General features: G+C 37.8%; 1 protein-coding gene across 2 annotated transcripts; it reads left to right on the forward strand.

Moving 5' to 3' along the window:
* Window positions 1–709: 709 nt before the first annotated feature.
* Window positions 710–19,514, forward strand: LOC102958085 (pancreatic lipase). Of its 2 annotated transcripts, none has more exons than XM_015538763.2 (12): window positions 710–755; window positions 1,918–2,087; window positions 7,025–7,147; window positions 9,682–9,816; window positions 10,564–10,675; window positions 12,255–12,374; window positions 12,491–12,610; window positions 13,106–13,224; window positions 16,079–16,208; window positions 17,477–17,585; window positions 18,060–18,224; window positions 19,427–19,514. In XM_015538763.2, exons 1-12 carry the CDS (start codon window positions 710–712, stop codon window positions 19,488–19,490), a joined length of 1,413 nt encoding a protein of 470 aa, XP_015394249.1. In that variant the 3' UTR covers window positions 19,491–19,514. The 2 variants fall into 2 exon arrangements, with proteins under 2 accessions (XP_015394249.1, XP_007084908.1); XM_007084846.2 differs by having other exon boundaries at window positions 1,918–2,072.
* The last annotated feature ends 436 nt before the right edge of the window (window positions 19,515–19,950 follow it).

The following is a 19,950-nucleotide window of genomic DNA, read 5'->3' on the forward strand; positions in this document are numbered from 1 at the left end:
AATTCCACCTCTTTGCTCTTGGAAGTACCCCCATCTCCTTTTGTCAGTTCATTTATTCTTTTCTCCATGTTATTGTTGAGAAATAAACTAGTTCTATAGACTATCGTAATGAACACTCTTGAAGAACTGCTCCTAATTTCATGCTTTTGAAGGTAAGGCAAGGTTATACAAAAACTGCTCAAGCTGTCAAGCTTTCAGTATTTGTTTTCAAGACTGCTGCTATCAAATCTGTGAAAACAATTTACTTTCACACATATCCACAGAGCAGCACAGAGAATTGGGCAGACTAGAACCTTCTCTACAATGAAATTATGGTGATGCTGAGCATTATATAATCTCATTGAGACAGAACAGTCTGTATGAACCCTTTTCTCATCTTCCCACAAGTACTGTGGAAAACTTGACCTGCTCTATCATTCTTGGTTTATTTATGATTAGAACCAGAAATGTATACTTGGAACTTCCTCTCCTTTTCCATGGAACTTCTCAAAGAGATAAGGTTTGCTTATAAAAGGACCGTTAAGGCGCTATCTGCTTGTGTGTGGAACCTGACGGAATTGCCATGGTGAGTCAGGAAAACATGTTTTCCAAGCCCTAATTTATTAGAACTTACTTATTTCCCCCAGAGGTCTAACTTAACTTGAATTGCGCCAATCTTTTTAAAAAAACCTATTTAGTCAGACTTAATCATATTTTTAACTTTATTTAGATGCTGCTAATCTGGACACTATCGCTGCTGCTGGGAGCAGTAGTAGGTAAGAAAAGATATTTATGCAGCGCTGGAAGAGATTTCTTGCTTGGCACTTTCAAAAAAGTCTGTGATGGCTGAATTCGAGCCACTAGGGGATAAGGTGTGAGTGAGAAAGGTGCCTGTTGAGAGCACAGACACCTGGAGTAAGGTTGCCAGATATAATCTAAGATATGCAGTTAAATCTGAATTTCAGATAAACGACAAGTGTTTCCGATACATGAGTATGTAGCAAAGTTATACTGAAAAGTATTCATTGTCTACCTGAAACTCAAATTTAACTTTTACTTTTATTTGCTAATCTAGCAACCCTGACTTGGGAGTCCAGTGTGGGGTTTGAAACCTTGCTCTGCCAGCCACAAGTGTATTACCCTGAGCAAAATTCTTAACCTCTGCGTGCTTCACTATCTTCATCTGTAGAATGGGAATATAATACCACCCCTAACGCAAGATACCTGTGAGACTTACGTAGTCCTGTAAATCATCTTGCCTAGTACCTGGCACATAGTAACGTTTTGCAAATGCAGCCCTCCCTCACAACGGCTACGACTCCTACCACTACTATAATCCAGACTTAATCCTCCTGGACATCCCTCCCTTTGTGCTGTTCTTTTATGGGTTAGCATTCAAGCATAGAGTTGTGCCAAACCATGGACTTTCTGTTTGATTATTCATGAGCAGCTTCTTCATCATAGGAATCCAAAATTCTCCTCAAACATAGGGGACCAAAATACTTATATTGTTATATATGTAATGTTCTGGCACTTGCATGAAGCTTAAGTTCTCTACCCAAAACCCAACACGAGAAGATGGCTGTGAGGAATTGAAAACCTCACCCCTCTCTACCAAGGCCTGGAAATACAAGGCTGCTCTTTTCTTGGGCACCAGTGGCCCAAGGAAGACATCTGCATTGAGAAGCTAGACCGAGTCCCAGCAAGGGCTGGACAGAGACACGAGGGGAGTGAGGTGGTCATACATTGTAGAAATGAAGACCAGAAGCCTGGGATGTTGAAGCTGTTTTGTGAGTGCCTAGATACGAATATGTCTGGGAATATGGAGGAGGTAAATATGTCACAAAATGTAATTTAACTCATATTTTGGCAGAGAGACCATTAAAAAGAGCATTCTGATTAAACTGACGTCCTTGAAACGCTTCTGGGTTATTACAGGAAAAGAAATCTGCTTCCCAAGACTTGGCTGCTTTAGCGATGATGCCCCATGGGCAGGAATTGCGCAAAGACCCCTCAAAATATTGCCCTGGGCTCCAAAAGATGTCAATACCCGCTTCCTCCTGTACACTAACGAGAACCCGAATAACTTTGAAGTAAGAGAACTCATTGTTTTCAGAACTAAGTTCTATCTATTTTATTTATAAAAAGTCCACTAACTTGATATTATTCTCTCTTTTGTTTTAATTTAGATTCACTTTATTTTCTATTGAAGAATAATTGACATACAATATTGTATTCATTTCAGGTGTATCACATAGTGATACATATATCATATATATATGTATATTATATATAATATATATGTTACAAAAGGGTCACCACAATAAGTCTAGCTACCATCTGTCACCGTACAAAGGTGTTACAATATTATTGACTATATTCCCTATGCTGTACATTACATCCTTCTGTCTTATTTGTTACTAGAAAATTGTACCTCTTAATCCCCTTCACCTATTTAATCCATCTCCCTCCCTCCCTCCCCTCTGGCTACCATTTTAGTTTTCTCTATGTATTTATGAGTCTTGTTTTGTTTTGTTTTATTTAATCATTTGTTTTGTATTTTAGATTCACATATAAGTTTAATCATGTGGTACTTATCCTTCTCTATCTAACTTATTTCACTTAGCATAATACTCTCCAGGTTTATCCATATTGTCATGAATGGCAAGCTTTCATTATTTTTTTTTTACAACTGAGCACTATTCCATTATACCATTCCATTATATATATATATATATCTCACATACCATTTTTGTCCATTCATCCATCAATGAACATATAAGTTGATTCCATATCTTGGCTATTATAAATAATACTGCAATGAACATAGGGATGCATATGTATACCCAAATTGGTGTTTTCATTTTTTTTTTCAGATAAAAATCTAGAAGTGGAATTGCTGGATTATATGGTAGTTCTATTTTTAATTTATTGAGGAACCTCCATACCATTCGTTATTGGCGACTGCACCAATTTACATTACTGCCAACAGAGCACGAGGGCTCCTTTTTTTCCACATGCTCACCAACAGCTGTTAATTCTTGTCTTTTTGATAATAGCCATTCTTACAGATGTAAGGTGGTATCTCTTTATGGTCTTTATTTGCATTTACCTGATAATAAGTGATGTTGAGCATCTTTTCATATGCCTATTGGCATCTATATGTCTTGTTTTGGAAAAAAAAAATGCCTATTCAGGCCTCTGCCCATTATTTAATCTGACTGGTTTTTGATATTCAGTTGTATGTGTTCTTTATATATTTTGGATGTTAACCCCTTATTAGATATATCATTGGCAAATATCTTCTCCCATTCAGTAGATTGCTTTTTCATTTTGTCAATGGTTTCCTTTGTTGTACACAGTCTTTTTAATCTGATGTAGTCCCACTTTTTTATTTTTGCTTTCACTGTTCTTGTCTGAGGAGACAGATCCAAAAAATATTGCTAAGGTTGATGTCAAAGAACTTACAGCCTATGTTTTCTTCTAGGAGTGCTATGGTTTCAGGTCATACATTTTGTCTTGAGTTTATTATTGTATATGGTGTAATAAAGTGTTCCAGTTTCATTCTTTTGCATGTGGCTGTCCCACACCATTTATTGAAGAGACTGTCTTTGCCTCACTATATATTCTTGCCTTCTTTGTTGTAGATTAATTAACCATAGAAGTGTGAGTTTATTCCTGGGCTCTCTGTTCTGTGCCATTACCTATTTTTCTGTATTTGTGCCAGAACCATAATGTTTTGATTACTCTAGCTTTGTAGTGTAGTTTGAAATCAAGAGTGTGACACAACTTTGTTCTTCTTTCTCAAGATTGCTTTGGCTATGCAGGGTCTTTTGAGGTTCCATACAAATTTTAGGATTATTTGTTCCAGTTATATGAAAAATGCCATTGATTTTTTTTGTAGAGATTGCATTGAATCTGTATATTGCTTTGGGTAGCATGAACATTTTAACAATATTACTTCTTCCAATCAATGAGCAAGGTAATCTTTCCATTTATTTATGTTGCCTTCAATTTCTTTAATCAGTGTCATTGTTCAGAGGACAGATCTTTCACTTCCTTGGTTAAATTTATTCCTAGGTATTTTATTCTTTTTGATGCAATCACAAATGAGATTGCTTTCTTAATGTCTCTTTCTGATAGTTTGTTATTAATGTGTAGAAATGTAATAGATTGGGGTATGTGGGGGGCTCAGTTGGTTGAGGAACCAACTCATGACTTTGGCTCAGGTCATGACCACAGGGTTGTGGATTGAGCTCTGCATCAGGCTCTGCATTGAGAGTGGAGTCTGCTTAAGATTCTCTCTCTTTCCCTCTGTCTCCTCCACTTGCATTCTCCCTCTCTCTCTGTCTCTCAGAATAAATTATAAAAATAAATAATAAGAAGAAATGCAACAGATTTCTGTAAATTGACTTTGTATCCTGCAACTTCACTTAATTCATTTTTTAGTTCTAACAGTTTTTTGGTGGAGGCTTTAGGGTTTTCTATATATAGTATCCTGTCATCTACAAATTGTGACAATTTTACTTCTTCCTTTCCAATCTGAATGACTTTATTTATTTATTTATTTATTTATTTACTTTTGCCTAAATGCTGTGGGTAGAACTTCCAATATTATGTTGAATAAAAATGGCAAAAGTGGGCACCTTTGTTTTGTTCCTATTTTGGGGGCAGGGGGAAGCCTTCAGCTTTTCATTGTTCAGTATGATGTTAGCTGTGGGTTTGTCATATATGTCTTTTATTCTGGTGAGACACATCTCTCTGTGTCCAATTTATTGAGGTTTTATCATAAATGGAAGTTGAATTTTGTGAAATGCTTTTTCTGCATCCATTGAGATGATCATTTGATTTTTATTCTTCGTTTTGTTAATGTGGTGTATCACATTGATTGATGTGTGGATATTGAACCATCCTTGCATCCCTGGAATAAATCCCACTTGATCATGTTACGTGATCCTTTTAATGTATTGTTGAATTCAGTTTGCTAATATTTTGTCAAGGATTTTTACATCTATGTTTATCAGGAATATTGGCTTGTAATCTTTTTGTAGTATCTGTCTGGTTTTTGTATTAGAATAATGCTGATCTCATAGAAGGAGTTCAGAGCCTCCTTTCCTCTTCAATTTTTTAATAGTCTGAGAAAGATGGGTATTAAGTCTTATTTTTAAACGTTTGGTAGAAGTCACCTGTGAAACTGTCTGGTCCTGGACTTTTGTTCGTTGAGAGTTTAATTACTAATTCAATCTCCTTATTAGTAATCAGTCTGTTCAGATTTTATATTTCTTTCTGATTTAGTCTTGAAAGATTGTATGCTTCCAAGAATTTATTCATTTATTCCAGGTTGTCCAATCTGTTGTATATAACTGTTACTAATAGTTTCCTATGATCCTTTATATTTCTATGGTATCAGTTGTAACTTCTTTTTCGTTTCTCATTTTATTTATTGGCCCTCTGTTTTTTTCTGGAAGAGAAGAGTCCAGCTAAAAGTTCATCATTTTTATTTATCTTTCAAGGAAACAGCTTTTAGTTTTATTATTTTTCTATTGTATTTTTAAGTCTCTATTGCATTTATTTCCACTCTGATCTTTATTATCTCCTTCATTCTACTAACTTTAGGCTTTGTTTGTTCTTCTTTTTCTAGGTTTTCAGTTATCTAGTGTGTGGTTAGGTTGTTTACTGAGCTTTTTTTTATTTCTTAATGTGGGCCTGTCTCACTGTAAACTTCCCTCTTAGAATTTCTTTTCTGTATCCCATAGATATTTGAACATTGCATTTACATTTTTATTTGTCTCAAGATATGTTTTTTACTACATCTTTGATTTCTTCCTTGACTGTTCCTTGACCCCTTGGTGCCACATAGTTTAGTCTCCACATGTCTGTGGTTTTTTTCACTTTTCTTCTTGTAATTGATTTCTAGTTTCATATCAATGTGGTCAGAAAATATGCTTGATATGATTTCAATCTTCTTAAATTTATCAAGGCTTGTTTTGTGGCCTAACATGTGCCTTATTCTGGAGAATGTCCATGTGCACTTGAGAAGAATGTGTATTCTGCTATTTTTGGATAGAATGTCCTATAAATATATGTTAAGTCCATCTGTTCTAATGTGTTGTTTAAGACCACTCTTTCCTTATTGATTTTCTGTTAGATGATCTATCCATTGATGTAAATAAGATGTTAAAATTCCCAGCTATTTTTGTGTTACTTTAAATTTCTTCCTTTGCATCTATTAATATTTGCTTTATATAATTAGGTGTTGCTATGTTGAGTGATTAAATATTTCCAAGTGCTATATCTTCTTATTTAATAGGTCTTTTATCTTTATGTAAAGCCCTTCTTTGTTTATTCTTACAGACTTTGTCTTAAAGTCTATTTTGTCTCATATAAGTATTGCTACTCCAGCTTTCTTTTTGTTTCCATTTACTTAAAATATCTTTTTCCATCCCTACATTTTTAGTCTGCAAGTGTCTTTAGATATGAAATGACCTAAAATGATCTAGTAGACAGCATATAGACTGGTCTTATTTTTTTAATCCATTCAGCTACTCTGTCTTGATTGGAAATTAATGTCATTCTTATCCTACCTTTATGTTGCCATTTAGTAAATATTCTAAATATTGTTATATACATGTGTATACACACACACATATATATGTATATATAAACTCTCCTAATATCATATATAATCTCCCAACATTACACACACACAGACACGCACAGGCACACACACAGACACAGACACACACACACACACACACACACACACACACACAGCAAAGCCATCCATTGCATGAAGACAAGATCCCTACATCGATGTTATAGCACATGTTTATCCTGACTAAAGCAACTGCAGAAATGTTATGATGTCTGGAAAGTAGTGACTTGATGATGGTTGCAAATAGCTTGCCTGTAATAGGAGAATCCATATTCACAAGGATCTCAAGTCTTGGCGGTCTTTTCCTACTCATCATCTCTCTCTGTGTACAAATGGTTCTATTGGACGCTATAAGAAACTTGGCATTAAACACTTTTCTTCTCAAAATAGGAAATTATTGCAAATGCATCAACTATCATGAGCTCTAATTTCAAAGCAAACAGAAAAACCCGCTTCATTATTCATGGATTCATAGACAAGGGAGAAGAAAACTGGTTGTCCAAAATATGCAAGGTAAGATATGGTAATCAATGAAGGGAAGGCTGCTTCTAGACTGATGATTAACAATGAGGAAGGCACAGCCCCCAACCAATCAGGACAAATGCTAGCCACTATGACACCAGAGGATCACCTGACTCTTCTGGGCCTGGGGATTCCAGGTAAGGTCCAGGAGGTGGTAGAGGGGTAGAAGGGACCTGGAACAGTCAGGGCAGCAAGGTTGGCAAGCATTGGTGGCTCTGTGTAGTAGCTATTTAATAACTAATACAGAGATATTTCAAAATTTTAGCAAGGAATGTTGCCATACTGATGCAATATTAGTTGTATTTTCAATAACTTTTAATTTTTTTCAAGAGGCTTTAATTTCCATTTGAAGAACTAAGATAACTTATTTTGCCCAAACTAATTGTTTTCCTTTGATTTTCACTTGCTACTCTTTGATCTCCTATGGTAGCAGTATCTAGGAAAATTCTGTATGTTTTCATTGACAGCTTCTGTTGTTTCAACAGTAGTGATCCAATTTTCTTTAATTTGTCTTTGGCTATGTTCCTCGTTATAATGAAGAATTAAAAGACAGAAAATCAAAGAGAACAATTTTTCCTAGCAACTGCTAGTGCTTGAGAAACATTATCATTGATTCATTTATTCAACAAGCTTCTGTGGCCAGCGTGGTGCACAGGTGCAGTTATTTCTTCATAGGTCTAAAAAAAAAGACACAAAGGTTTTCCTGAACACTCTTAATTTCAGACCTACCTATGACTCAAGCCAAAGGCTGGATTGAGTCAACTCTAGAGACTATCTGCTGATCCTGACGATAGCCAAAATTAATGAGCTTCATGTCACAAGTTCAAAAATAGTAAAACCTTAATTTGTCTTCTAAAATAATTTAAAGCTGATGATTACTCGGGAGAGGGTAGTAATAGATTTTTATACAACAGGGAAGGAAAAAGACTACGATTCTTAGCTCAAAGGGGATGTAAATTTTTAGATAGGGGTATACAATTTATTTCCAAAATCCCAAAAGCAGATTTATTTTTCTTGCATGCTTTGGCTCTGACAAAATGGTTGCTTTAGGATGGAGAAGTAAGTGGATTAAACTACAAAGTTGGGGCACCTGGGTGGCTGAGTCGGTTGAGCATACGACTCTTGGTTTCAGCTCAGGTCATGATCTTGCGGTTCGTGAGTTCGAGCCCCATATTGGGCTCTGCGCCAACAGTGCAGAGCCTACTTGGAATTCTCTCTCCCTCTCTCTCTGCCCCTCCCCTGCTCTCTCTCTCTCTTTCTCAAAATAAATAAATTTAAAATAAAACCTAGAAGATTAAAGGTCCTAGACTCTAGTTCTAACTCTTTACTTAGCTAACTGTGACATTAGCAAACTATTTTCCCTCTTTGGATATTTCTATCTGTAAAATAAAATAATTGGAGATGATTTATAAAATTGCTTTATTCTTCCGAAAGTGTGCTTGAAGAAAAGGTGAGGATATGTATAAACATACATACACCCAAACAGACAAAATTCCTGCCAGATCTAACATTCATGAAACTATCATTGACCCCCATCAGACAAGGCTTCCAGTAGATATCTGGTGGGTTATGCTTTTATGTGAAATAACTCTTCAGTGATGTATAATAAAATATGTTCATCCAGAAACTTTGATTAGTCTTTCCATCATGGAAAAGCTTACTCATTTTCTGTCAGTATATTTATTTAAAAGGGTCCTAACATAGGCTTTCATTTATTCATTAGTCCAATAAATATTTATTGAACACCCACTGTGTGCCAGGAACTATTTGAGGCCCTGAGGATATAGCAGTGAACAAAACAAGCAATGTCATGGGGCGCATTTTAATTAGGGACAATGTAGGCTTATGACATTTATGATGATCTAATGAGACAATCCACTGTACCACATTTTATACATTTCTTCTTGCAGCAAATGTCTATTTATGTGTTACAGTAGATATCCCAAGAATCCAGTTCCCATTATGGCCAAACCTTCAATTTGGAGCACATGTTAAACTTTTTTTTATATATTATTTATTTTTGAGAGAGAGAGAGCATGAGTGGGGGAGGGACAGAGACAGAGAGAGAGAGAGAGAGAGAGAGAGGGAATCCAAAGCAGGCTCCAGGCTCTGAGCTGTCAGCACAGATCCTGACCCTGGGCTTGAACCCATAAACCACAAGATCATGACCTGAGCCAAAGTTGGACGCTTAACCAACTAAATCACCCAGGCACCCCAGAGTACATGTTAAACTTTAAATTTCAACTTGTTGGGATGAGCACTGGGTGTTGTATGGAAACCAATTTGTCAGTAAATTATATTAATAAAAATGAAATAAAATAAAATAAATGAAAAATAAATAAACAGAAAAAAATAAAAGGAATTTCATAACCATAACAGACTAGAAGTTGTGTTTGTTGTTTTGGGGTTAAAAACAAGCTTGATCTTGTACAGGTCGAGAAGGGAATTTACCCTCATTCTCAAATGTGTTATTAATTAACAAACATCCCCAATCATTCACCCATTTATTGTGTCTGTTCCATCAGAACTTGTTTACAGTGGAAAGTGTGAACTGCATCTGTGTGGACTGGAAAAGTGGCTCCAAAACCGGTTACACTCAGGCCTCACAGAACATCCGGATTGTGGGGGCAGAATTGGCATATTTTGTTGAAGTTCTTCAGGTAACTACCTCCAAGTTATATAAAAGCCCATCCACATTGCTCTCTGGGATTCTCCTTCAAAAAAAAAGAAAAAAAATGCTGTAGGTATGATAATTATGAAAGACATTTCTCTATTGAGATTCGGCTTTCCCCATGGTTGAAAAGAAATACACAATATCCATCAATCAATCAGTCAGTCTAGATTTGGGCTTCTATCCCTATTAAAGTCAATAAACTAGTTCTTTCAGCAACCAGGTAGGCTGTTTCTATTGGATCCCACCAGCATTTCTTTGAATTTTATCAGTTATTAAAACAAGTTGGCATGATAACGTCAACCTTAAGGTTAAACTATCTTGTTTTTGTTTTTGTTTTTTTATGTTTTTAACAGAAGCACAATGACAGCAAGCTAATCTAATTTGGTAACAAAAAACCTTAAAAAATGTTAACCTGGAATTTGCTTAAGTAAATGCTTTTATTATTATTTTCTAACCTGAATACTTGCTTCAGCACCACTGGGTAACAATTCCTTATACCTGGCAAGGATTTCCTCTACATAGTAAAAGAACAGAGATTCCTACTTCCACCAGTTTAAATGTTAAACCATTGCCATATTCTGTTATAACTGGGGGGGAAAAGTCCGTGAAAATCAGTTGCTTTGAAGGGGCAGTATGTCTTCTTAAAACTCAAGTTTTGAGGGGATCTTCTTCTGTGGCCATCTTGAGTTTTGATATATTTGAAAACATTCTGAAGACGTTTTCTTTCCAACAGTCAGCATTTGGGTACTCACCTTCCGAAGTCCACATCATTGGCCACAGTCTGGGTGCCCACGCAGCTGGAGAGGCAGGAAGGAGGATCAATGGGACGGTTGGGCGAATCACAGGTTGGTCAAACAGTAAAAGCTGAAAAATCGGACTAAGTGTTGCCTACATGGGGTCTAAACGGATGGCAGTTTGGCATTTTCTGAATTGGGCCACATGATCGGGAATCAGTATGTTCTGAGGACTAGCGAATTTTTTACTAATATTCATCTTTGGTCTACAGACCCCTGGTTTTTTGTTTGTTTGTTTTGTTTTGTTTTGTTTTTTATTTTTTTGAGAGAGAAATCAGGGGAGGGGCAAAGGGAGAGGGAGAGAGAGAATCTTAAGCAGGCTTCATGCCCAGCATGGAGCCCAACTCGGGGCTCAAACTTACAAACATGAGATCATGGCCTGAGCCAAAATCAAGAGCTGGACACTTAACTAACTGAGTTACGCAAGTGCCCCCATCTGTTTAACATATGTATGTGTGTATGTATATATATATATATATATATATATATATATATACACGTATATATACATATATATATATGTGTGTGTGTGTGTGTATATATATATATGTGTGTGTGTGTGTGTATATATATGTGTGTGTGTGTGTGTGTGTGTGTGTGTATATGACTAAAATTTGAATTAAGAACATCGGGAAGTCTTATTCACATCTCTTTTCCTGTTTTCAGGCCTTCACAAAGGACAAGTCTCGTGACTAGAATAAAGAGAATAAATAACAAAATAAATAATAAATAGAATTAAATCTAAAGAGCTCAAAATATATAATGTATTATATTATGCTTTGATAGCAATTGATAATTAGCATAATCCTCACCCACCCTGAGCTAAGAGTTATAGGATACAGGTGGTTAGGACAGGCTGATCAGTCCTGCAGGCTGCTAGTTAGATAAAAAATATTCCACGAATCTCAGACTGATTGCTTCTGGCCAATGGCACCACATGTTGTATACTCAGCCCTAAAACGACCTTGTAAGTTTATAGGAAAGACTTTGCTATCCTGGATATGAGAGATGACTATTTCAGGGAGCAGTCACTTTTCTTTTCCATCTTTGCACTCTCTCTCCAACCTTCTGATTCTTTTTTTTAATACCTTGGGCAAATCGTTCATGTTTGCATTGGTGGGGGCATCCAGATGTCTATCATTAATTTGCTGGAGAGAACATTCTTTCTCGTGGTCCATGACTGTTTACAAGAGCCTACTCAGCCAGGCACTTTGTGAAGTTGTGGTCCTGGTGACCATGAATACAGAAGTCCTTGCCTTTATAGGATTTTACAGGAGAGTGGGGCAGGTGGGGAAGGGGAGACTTCTTTTAGCCTGAACAGCTTTTAGGAGTCTCATGTCTCCCAGAGTCTAGCTCTTTCCCTATAACTGTTGCTAGTGGCCTGGATTGTCCCAGTGACTAAACATCCATAAGGAGAGCCAAATTTCATGGTTTGAGAAAAATTTGCTATAATTTGAATAGTGAATTAGACACAGAAAGTGGAAGAAGATGATAAGGTAGGGAAGAACTACCTTATCTCTTTCCATAAATAAGTCATGGTTCCCACCAATGCTTGCACTTGGGTAGGTAATTAACAAAGAAAGGTGAATGCATACACTGATATTAACATGACACATCCTATCTACTTTAGGGTTGGATCCAGCTGAACCTTGCTTTGAGGGCACTCCCGACTTAGTCCGATTGGACCCCAGCGATGCCCTGTTTGTGGATGTAATTCACACAGACGCTGCCCCTATAATCCCCAACATGGGTGAGTTCTGCAATTCATCCTCCATGAGTGTTTACTAACTCTATACAGTAGAGTGTTTTAGAGCATTTTGACTCTATACAGTAACATGAACTTTCTCATATTTTAAAATTCCTCAGGGTTTGGAATGAGCCAAACTGTAGGCCATCTAGATTTCTTTCCAAATGGAGGAAAAGAAATGCCCGGATGTCGGAAGAACATTCTCTCTCAGATCGTTGACATAGATGGGATCTGGGAAGGTAAAAACCATTATGGACATGAAGAGATTTTCCTAGGGGAACATTTGTATTTCATTTTACTAAATTTGCTAAATATTTTGGTACAGGTCTCACATTTTCTGTAATGAAGGACTTTTAACACAAAATATGGTCTTTTCACTGAGGAAAGTTGGGCATGAGGAGACTCTAGGAAAGAAAACGTAATTGTAGTCAACTTTCCAAGGATCTAATTCAGGGAATGCATTACTAAGTTGTACTTATATCTATATGGACCAGTCTTTTCCTTCTAAAGTTATTTTTCCATTTCATTTAGCTATGGCATTACTATTAAATTTTTCAATAGTACTTAACTTCTGATCACATCACAAATCATAAATACACTGTATCCATGATTTTGTTCTGTGACCACCATGAGTTCACACTAATTAGAAAAATCTACTCAACAACAGTGTTCTAATCATGACATTGGAAAAATAAAATCTGTTGCTGATGTGTAAATCATTTCTGATTTCCAAGGGACTCGTGACTTTGTGGCCTGTAATCACTTAAGAAGCTACAAGTATTACTCTGACAGCATCCTTAACCCCGATGGCTTTGCTGGATTCCCTTGTGCCTCTTACAGTGTTTTCTCTGCAGTAAGTAGATTCTACTTTGTACCCGAAGAATTTTGTAACCATCACATCTTCATGACGTATGGTTCACTGGACACGACGTGCATTCAGTGAATGTCACTATATTATTGCCACATTATTTATACCTTTAATCATACATATTTTTAATTGAAGTACATTGACATTATTGTAATAGTGATAAGACATTGGAGAACTTTAGAGGAATAGGCTTATATGCTGAAATGTCCACTTTGTTCTCTATCACTCCAGTATGTATCAGGTAAATGTTCAAACTTGTCTTAGAAATATTGTAAGCAAAAAAAAAAAAAAAAAAAAAAAAAGTAGTCTAAGGAAATCTGAGCTATGGCTCCAGGATGCCGATACATATGGAAAACTTGTCTTAAATGCTGATCCTATAAAACTATATCATTATGGGCATGTGGATATTTCTTTGCAACCTTATAATTGTCAAGTTTTTTGTTTCTTTGCTTGATTTTGAGTTTTCATCTTGTTTGGTATTCGCTAGACATCTGGGTTAAAAACCTTAAATGTGATCTTGAAAGTGATATATCTATTGCCTGTTATTTTTTTAACACTTATTCATTTTTAAGAGACAGACAGAGAGCATGAGGGGGGGAGGGGCAGAGAGAGAGAGAGAAACACAGAATCTGAAGCCAGCTCCAGGCTCTGAGCTGTCAGCACAGAACCCGATGCAAGGCTCAAACTCACGAACTGTGAGATTATGACTTTAGCTGAAGTCAGATGCCTAACTGACTGAGCCACCCAGGTGCCCTTTGCCTGTTATTTTTTATTGCTCTTCTTTTCACTATAAATTTTTTCAAGGAAAAATATGTGATCCATGTCATTTAATAAATAAAATTTTAAGTAACATACCAGGTGAAGTCATAGTTACAAAGGATGTATAACTTCGTGATGAAGAGAAAGGGTCTGAAACCTGATTTCACTATTAAATGGTTGAATGATTTGAACAAAATTCTTAACCTAAGGCAGTTTTTTCATTTCTAAATGCAATAATAATGGGAGACTCCATAGGTTTTGTGGGAGGATTTTATGAGATGATATGTTTTAATTGCTTAGCCCAGAATCTAAAATATAATAATTAGCATTCAACAAATGTTGGCTATATGTATATGTGAGATGCATGTTTTACTTGTAGTATAGCTTATGCACGCAAGAACACCAACCCCTTCTTTGGTCTAGCTTTGTTTTTATCTTGTTCCCAAATCCCCAATCTCTAGGTAATGGTAAAACAAGCAAAGAAGCTTTAGGTTTCATTCAGTTAAAATTTAGTCTGATTCAGTAATATATTTAGACCTTTTAAGTGATGCTCATACACTTTTTTTTTTTTTTTTTTTTTTTGACGATGGCAGGGAGAGAGAGAGAATGTGTGCATGAAGTGTGCATGCTAGCAGGGAAAGGACAGGGGGAGAGGGAGAGGAAGAGAGAATTTTAAGTAGGTTCCACACCCAGCACCGAGTCCAACATGGGGCTCTCAAGACCAGGAGATCATGAGCTGAGCTGAAATTGAGAGTCAGCCACTTCACCTACTGAGCCACCCAGGCATCCCACTCAGACACTTCTGTAAGAAATTGTTATCAGTTGGAGCACCTGGGTGGCTCAGTCCATTAAAGCGTCTGACTTTGGTCATGATCTCGTGGTTCATGAGTTCAAGCCCCATGTCAGGCTCTGTGCTGACAGCTCAGAGCCTGGAGTCTGCTTCGGATTCTGTGTCTCCCTCTCTCTCTCTGCCCTCCCCTGCTTGTACTCTGTCTCTCTCTCAAAAAGAAATAAAAACATTAAAAATAAATAAATACTTTAAAAAAAGAAAAGGAAATGTTACCAGTTTTGCATATATCCCAGCCTTTGGACCCCTTCATCAGTTTCTCCCCAAGCTGGTATTGGCACAGTGATCACGGGGGTGGTGGTCATTGTGTGTGCAAGGCAGAGGGGAGAACTTGGGGGTCTGCATTTTTGATGAGCACGTGGCTGGTGTCTGCAGATAATGTCTCAGCACATACACTCTTCTGGTTTGGCCAACTTCCCCAGATAGCTCTGGCCATTTCTTCCTGACTGGCTCAGTCTCCCCTTAGTTTTTGCTGGATGCAGACCCCGACTCTGGCCCAGTCCCCATCTGGTTCATTGATCCAAGAGACTGCCCCTCGCCTCCATTGTGGAGCAGGCTTGCCCCTCCATAGCAGAAATTGTGCTGTTTGTCTCTCCCATTGTGTCTCTCCCTCTCCCTTTTTTTCCCATAATTCCTTGACCCAGAAAGAGGACATTTTTCTATGTGATATATATCTTCTCCACACCCCAACCTCACAGCTACGACTTAAAGGCCAACTGGGGCATTTTCTGTTCACATTGGGAAAACTCTTAGATCTGAATCCTTCAGACCTTAACATGCTAAGTGGAAGCTAAAAATTTTGAGAAAAACCTGACTTTTGAGCCTTTCATCCTACTAATGGGCCCGATTTTGCATATCAGAGCTCCTCATCCCCTCTGCTCTTTCTTTTGCAATCTTTCTAAAATAAATTCTAACCCCTGGAGGCAGATGGATGTCTTGGGGGCCACTTGAGCAACTTACAAAGGCAAGAGACAAGATTAAAATATATGTAGAAATACATATCTAAATTCCCTTTTCGTATGATTTCTATAATATTTTTGTTAGTATCGTGTCATTGAACAGTAAAACCACTGGTTTATCATTGTAACTAATGAAATGCTTTTTAACCTTTGCTGAGATACTATGAAAATCTTCTTTTGCCATCAGTACAGAATTGGCTTTAGAATGTTTGAATTGCAATAACACGTGGAAAAAGAGGCTGCGCTTCATTCATCATTTGTTAATTTCCCCTAGAACAAGTGCTTCCCCTGCCCCAGTGAAGGCTGCCCACAGATGGGTCATTATGCTGACAGATTTCCTGGAAAAACAAACGGAGTGGGCCAGATATTTTATCTAAACACTGGTGATGCCACCAACTTTGCCCGTAAGTCTCTACTATATTTGCCTTAAATCCTTAATGCTCTGTATTTTATCATGTTTGGTGAAAATGTGTGAAATTGCTCTTCTGCAGAAAAGTTGGAAACACTCTTCCCAAACATGGAAAAATATTCAAAAGCTGTCATGTTCAGTGTAACTCGGGCTCAACGGGGGCAACAGAACAGAGTTTTGGGGGCCTGAACTAAAAATGATACCAAGATTGATTCCTTCATATTCGATTCTGGTGCTGAATTCAGGGGGCTTCTTCTGCTCCAGACTCTTCCAAGTTTCACTAAAGAAAATTCTGAGGTTTTGTACAAGCAGAAAAGTAATCCAGGAGAGAGGTGGCAGAGATTGTGGGAATAGAAGGGAGTTGCCAGATCGAAGAGCTGTTTAGGGAGGTAGCCTCCATGGGTGATAAGAATTAGAAGGTGCAGGGATGGTAAGGCATGGGGACAGCCCCCAGGTTTCCTTCCTGGGTCACAGAGGAAGAAAACTGTTGGAGCCAGTGGGGTTGGCCACACTGTAAAAACTAAAGTTTAATCCTCTCCTCAGTTTGACCCAGGCTAGCTCTAAATGGCATAAACTGCTAGTTAAGTATGGACTGGTACCATAGCGTGGTTACCATAACTTAATACATTTCCAATGGCAATGGAAAGCTGAATTATAGAATTTTTTAAATAAGTGTAGACAACTTAGACCTGTGAAAAGGAATTGATGAAAATGTCACACTCTACTATTTTCCCGCTTTCTTTTAACATAAAGTTCTTAGAATATTCAAAAATAAATTGCTAGGTCAAGAAATTGGAAGCAAAATATATGACTTACTTACATTTACTTGAAATTTCTTGATTTTGGAATGATTCTGTACTCCTGCCCTGCCCCCACATCTGTCTTCTGAACATTTAGATAAAGGAGTATCTATCTGCTTAGAAACGGCCACTACTGAGTCACCTGGGTGGCTCAGTTGGTTAAGCATCCATCTATTGATTTCGGCTCAGGTCATGATCTCAAGGTTGGTGAGATCTGCCCTGTGTCAGGCTCAGTGCTGACAGTGTGGAGCCTGCTTGGGATTCTCTCTCCCTTCCTCTCTATCTGTCCCCCCCCCCACCCATGCTTTCTCTCTCTCTCAAAGTAAATGAATAAATAATTTAAAAAAAACCAATGCTATATATAAATTACTCAAAATTCAGCAGCAGTGGCATCCAATTAAGCCTGTTTTCAGAATATCTTCTGCACAAGCTGACATTTTGCAAATATTTTCACCCTGTGCAGGTTGGAGGTATAAGGTAGCTGTCACGCTGTCTGGAAGGAAGGTTACAGGACACGTGCTAGTGACTTTGTTTGGAAATAAAGGGAATTCTAAACAGTATGAAATTTTCAAGTGAGTGAAATATTACTCTAAGCTGTTTGTTTTACCTTGCACCTTAATGCATTTCAGAATACATTTCTGTTTCGGAATTTTTTTTTTCTCTGCTGTTTCCTGAGAAAACCACTGATGTCCGTTTTGATGAGTGGCATCTGGTTTATAATCAGTAAATAAGTATCCTGCCCACAAAACAACCAGGAAAAGGCGATATGATGATGTCATCACTTATTAAATTGTGGGAGAATTGTGACCAAAACATATTTGAAATTTTATTAAAGTAAGGATGACATTAAAGCAATACGAGCTATTGCTGGCAAATGACCTGCCGCTGAGTTACCATACCTGTCTGCATCACTTAACACATTCGGATGCAAACGTCACCTTACTAGAAATGCGTTGTTAGCTGGTTTTAGAACCCTATATGTATATATTGATGTGTATATTTTTGTATGTTCACGTAACGTTTCCATTAACTTCTCAACTCCCAAGGGGCACTCTCCGCCCCGACAGCACTCACTCCAACGAATTTGACTCTGATGTGGATGTTGGAGATTTGCAGAAGGTTAAATTTATTTGGTACAACCGGGTGATCAACCCAACCCTACCCAGAGTGGGAGCGTCCAATATCATGGTGGAAAGAAACGACGGAAAAGTGTAAGTAATAAAAATCCAAAGAGATTTGCCGTGCTGCGTCATTTTTGTAATCCTATTCCCACTGGAAGTCTACTTTAAGTTAAATCTATAGTTGTTCTCCCACATCATGGTCACAATTGCTTTCTCAATTGCTTCTGTTTCTTTGCTAAAAAGAGCAGAATTTCAAGGGAATAATTTTGAGAGATTTGTAGATGGGTATGTGTTATTTGATACATGTGTTAAAATGAGAATCCGGCTTCATGACCCTAAGTTAAAAAGAATGATTTCATTTAGCAACTGTGTGTGACAGCAGATCACTGGTTGCCTGGGGAGAGGAGAGATAGGAGGGGATGAGAAGGAGAGATTACAAAGGGACAGGAGAGTAGTTGGGGACAATGAATATGTTTACTCTCTTGATGGTGGGGATGGGATGGGGGGACTACTCTCATCCCCTTAGAAGATAATTCAGTGAAGGCCCAATGCCATAATTCGTGGGCAGGAAATTTGACTTCAGCAAGTTGCTAACTGCCACCAAAAAAATTCAGCTCACTTTTATTTATATATAGTGTGTGTGCCCTTCATCTCTTGTGTCCTTCATCAAGATTAGTGTTTAACCTTTAATGTGCTATTTGAGAACCTTCCAGCCATCAGACCACAGGGAAGGAAATGAAGATGACGAGAAAAGGCATCTTCTCAGAACCTTGTCTGTGCCAGGCACTTGACATATGCTTCTATACGTTATTAAAGAAAATTAGCTTCCAAGCAAACTGAGCATTGTTTAGTCTCATGGGTAATGCTCATCAGTTTCAATTCAATTATTGAATTGAAATAAGAATGCCTAGTGAATGTAACACCAGGACCTCAGAAATATCCCTCTGGCTGATTTCTCATCATACCGCTGACCCTACTTTTCTTCAGTTGCATCGATTGACGACGTGCCAAGTGCTTAGTAGGTGTTTTTAGGATATGACAAATGAACACTCTCTGTTTTTAGGGGCATCCAATGACACCGCCTCCCTCTGCTATTGCACAGCCATGAGAGCACTGGAAAGGAGAATTCAGTCCTCTCTACAGAAGAGGCCTGTCTTCCCTTGGCCAATGTCTGCTCTCGGGCACATGGAGTGGCTCTCGCTCAGACTCGGGAGAATAGAGGCTGTCTTTATGCTCCAACACACCAGCCGGGTAGCAGGAAAAGCTGACTTTCTGTTATTTTGTCTCTGCAGGTTCAATTTCTGTAGTAAAGAAACTGTGAGGGAAGATATTCTGCTCACTCTTGCCCCGTGTTAGGAGCAGCTGACATGTGACCACTGCACCTTACTGCTAATAAAATCTACTGGTGAAGCAATCCATTCCTTTGCCACCATGTCCATTTTTTCCAATATAACTTTTGTATAATGTGATTAAAATCCAAATTCTGGAGTTGGTCTGAAGAACCATAAATGACTGTTGAAGCTGGTTACACACCTATTATGTGGCATTTGAGCTTTGAGAGTATTGTTTACTTGGCACTGACATCATGCCCATTGCTAATATTACTGATGTCATTCTGATCACGTAAGGCAGACTTCCAGATCCAAGATGATCCCCTCCCAGTGTGCACATGGCCAAGTACCAACCTTTATCATTTTCCCATCTTTACATTTGTTGGGGGTAATCAGACATCTCAGAAAAGATGACACATAAGGATAAAAGGACATCGCAGATCCAATGCTTCCTAACCAGTCCCCCTGCTCCCAGTGGGGTCCCC

This window comes from Panthera tigris, chromosome D2 (assembly GCF_018350195.1).
Source record: "Panthera tigris isolate Pti1 chromosome D2, P.tigris_Pti1_mat1.1, whole genome shotgun sequence".
NCBI lineage: Eukaryota > Metazoa > Chordata > Mammalia > Carnivora > Felidae > Panthera > Panthera tigris.

Excerpts from the sequence above, each read along its gene's own strand:
- LOC102958085 (XM_015538763.2), top strand. The coding sequence starts at position 710 with ATGCTGCTAATCTGGACACTATCGCTGCTGCTGGGAGCAGTAGTAG. Across the intron at positions 9,817-10,563 it reads ATTTTGTTGAAGTTCTTCAG|TCAGCATTTGGGTACTCACC; the intron begins GTAACTACCTCC and ends TCTTTCCAACAG. Across the intron at positions 17,586-18,059 it reads AAACAGTATGAAATTTTCAA|GGGCACTCTCCGCCCCGACA; the intron begins GTGAGTGAAATA and ends TCAACTCCCAAG.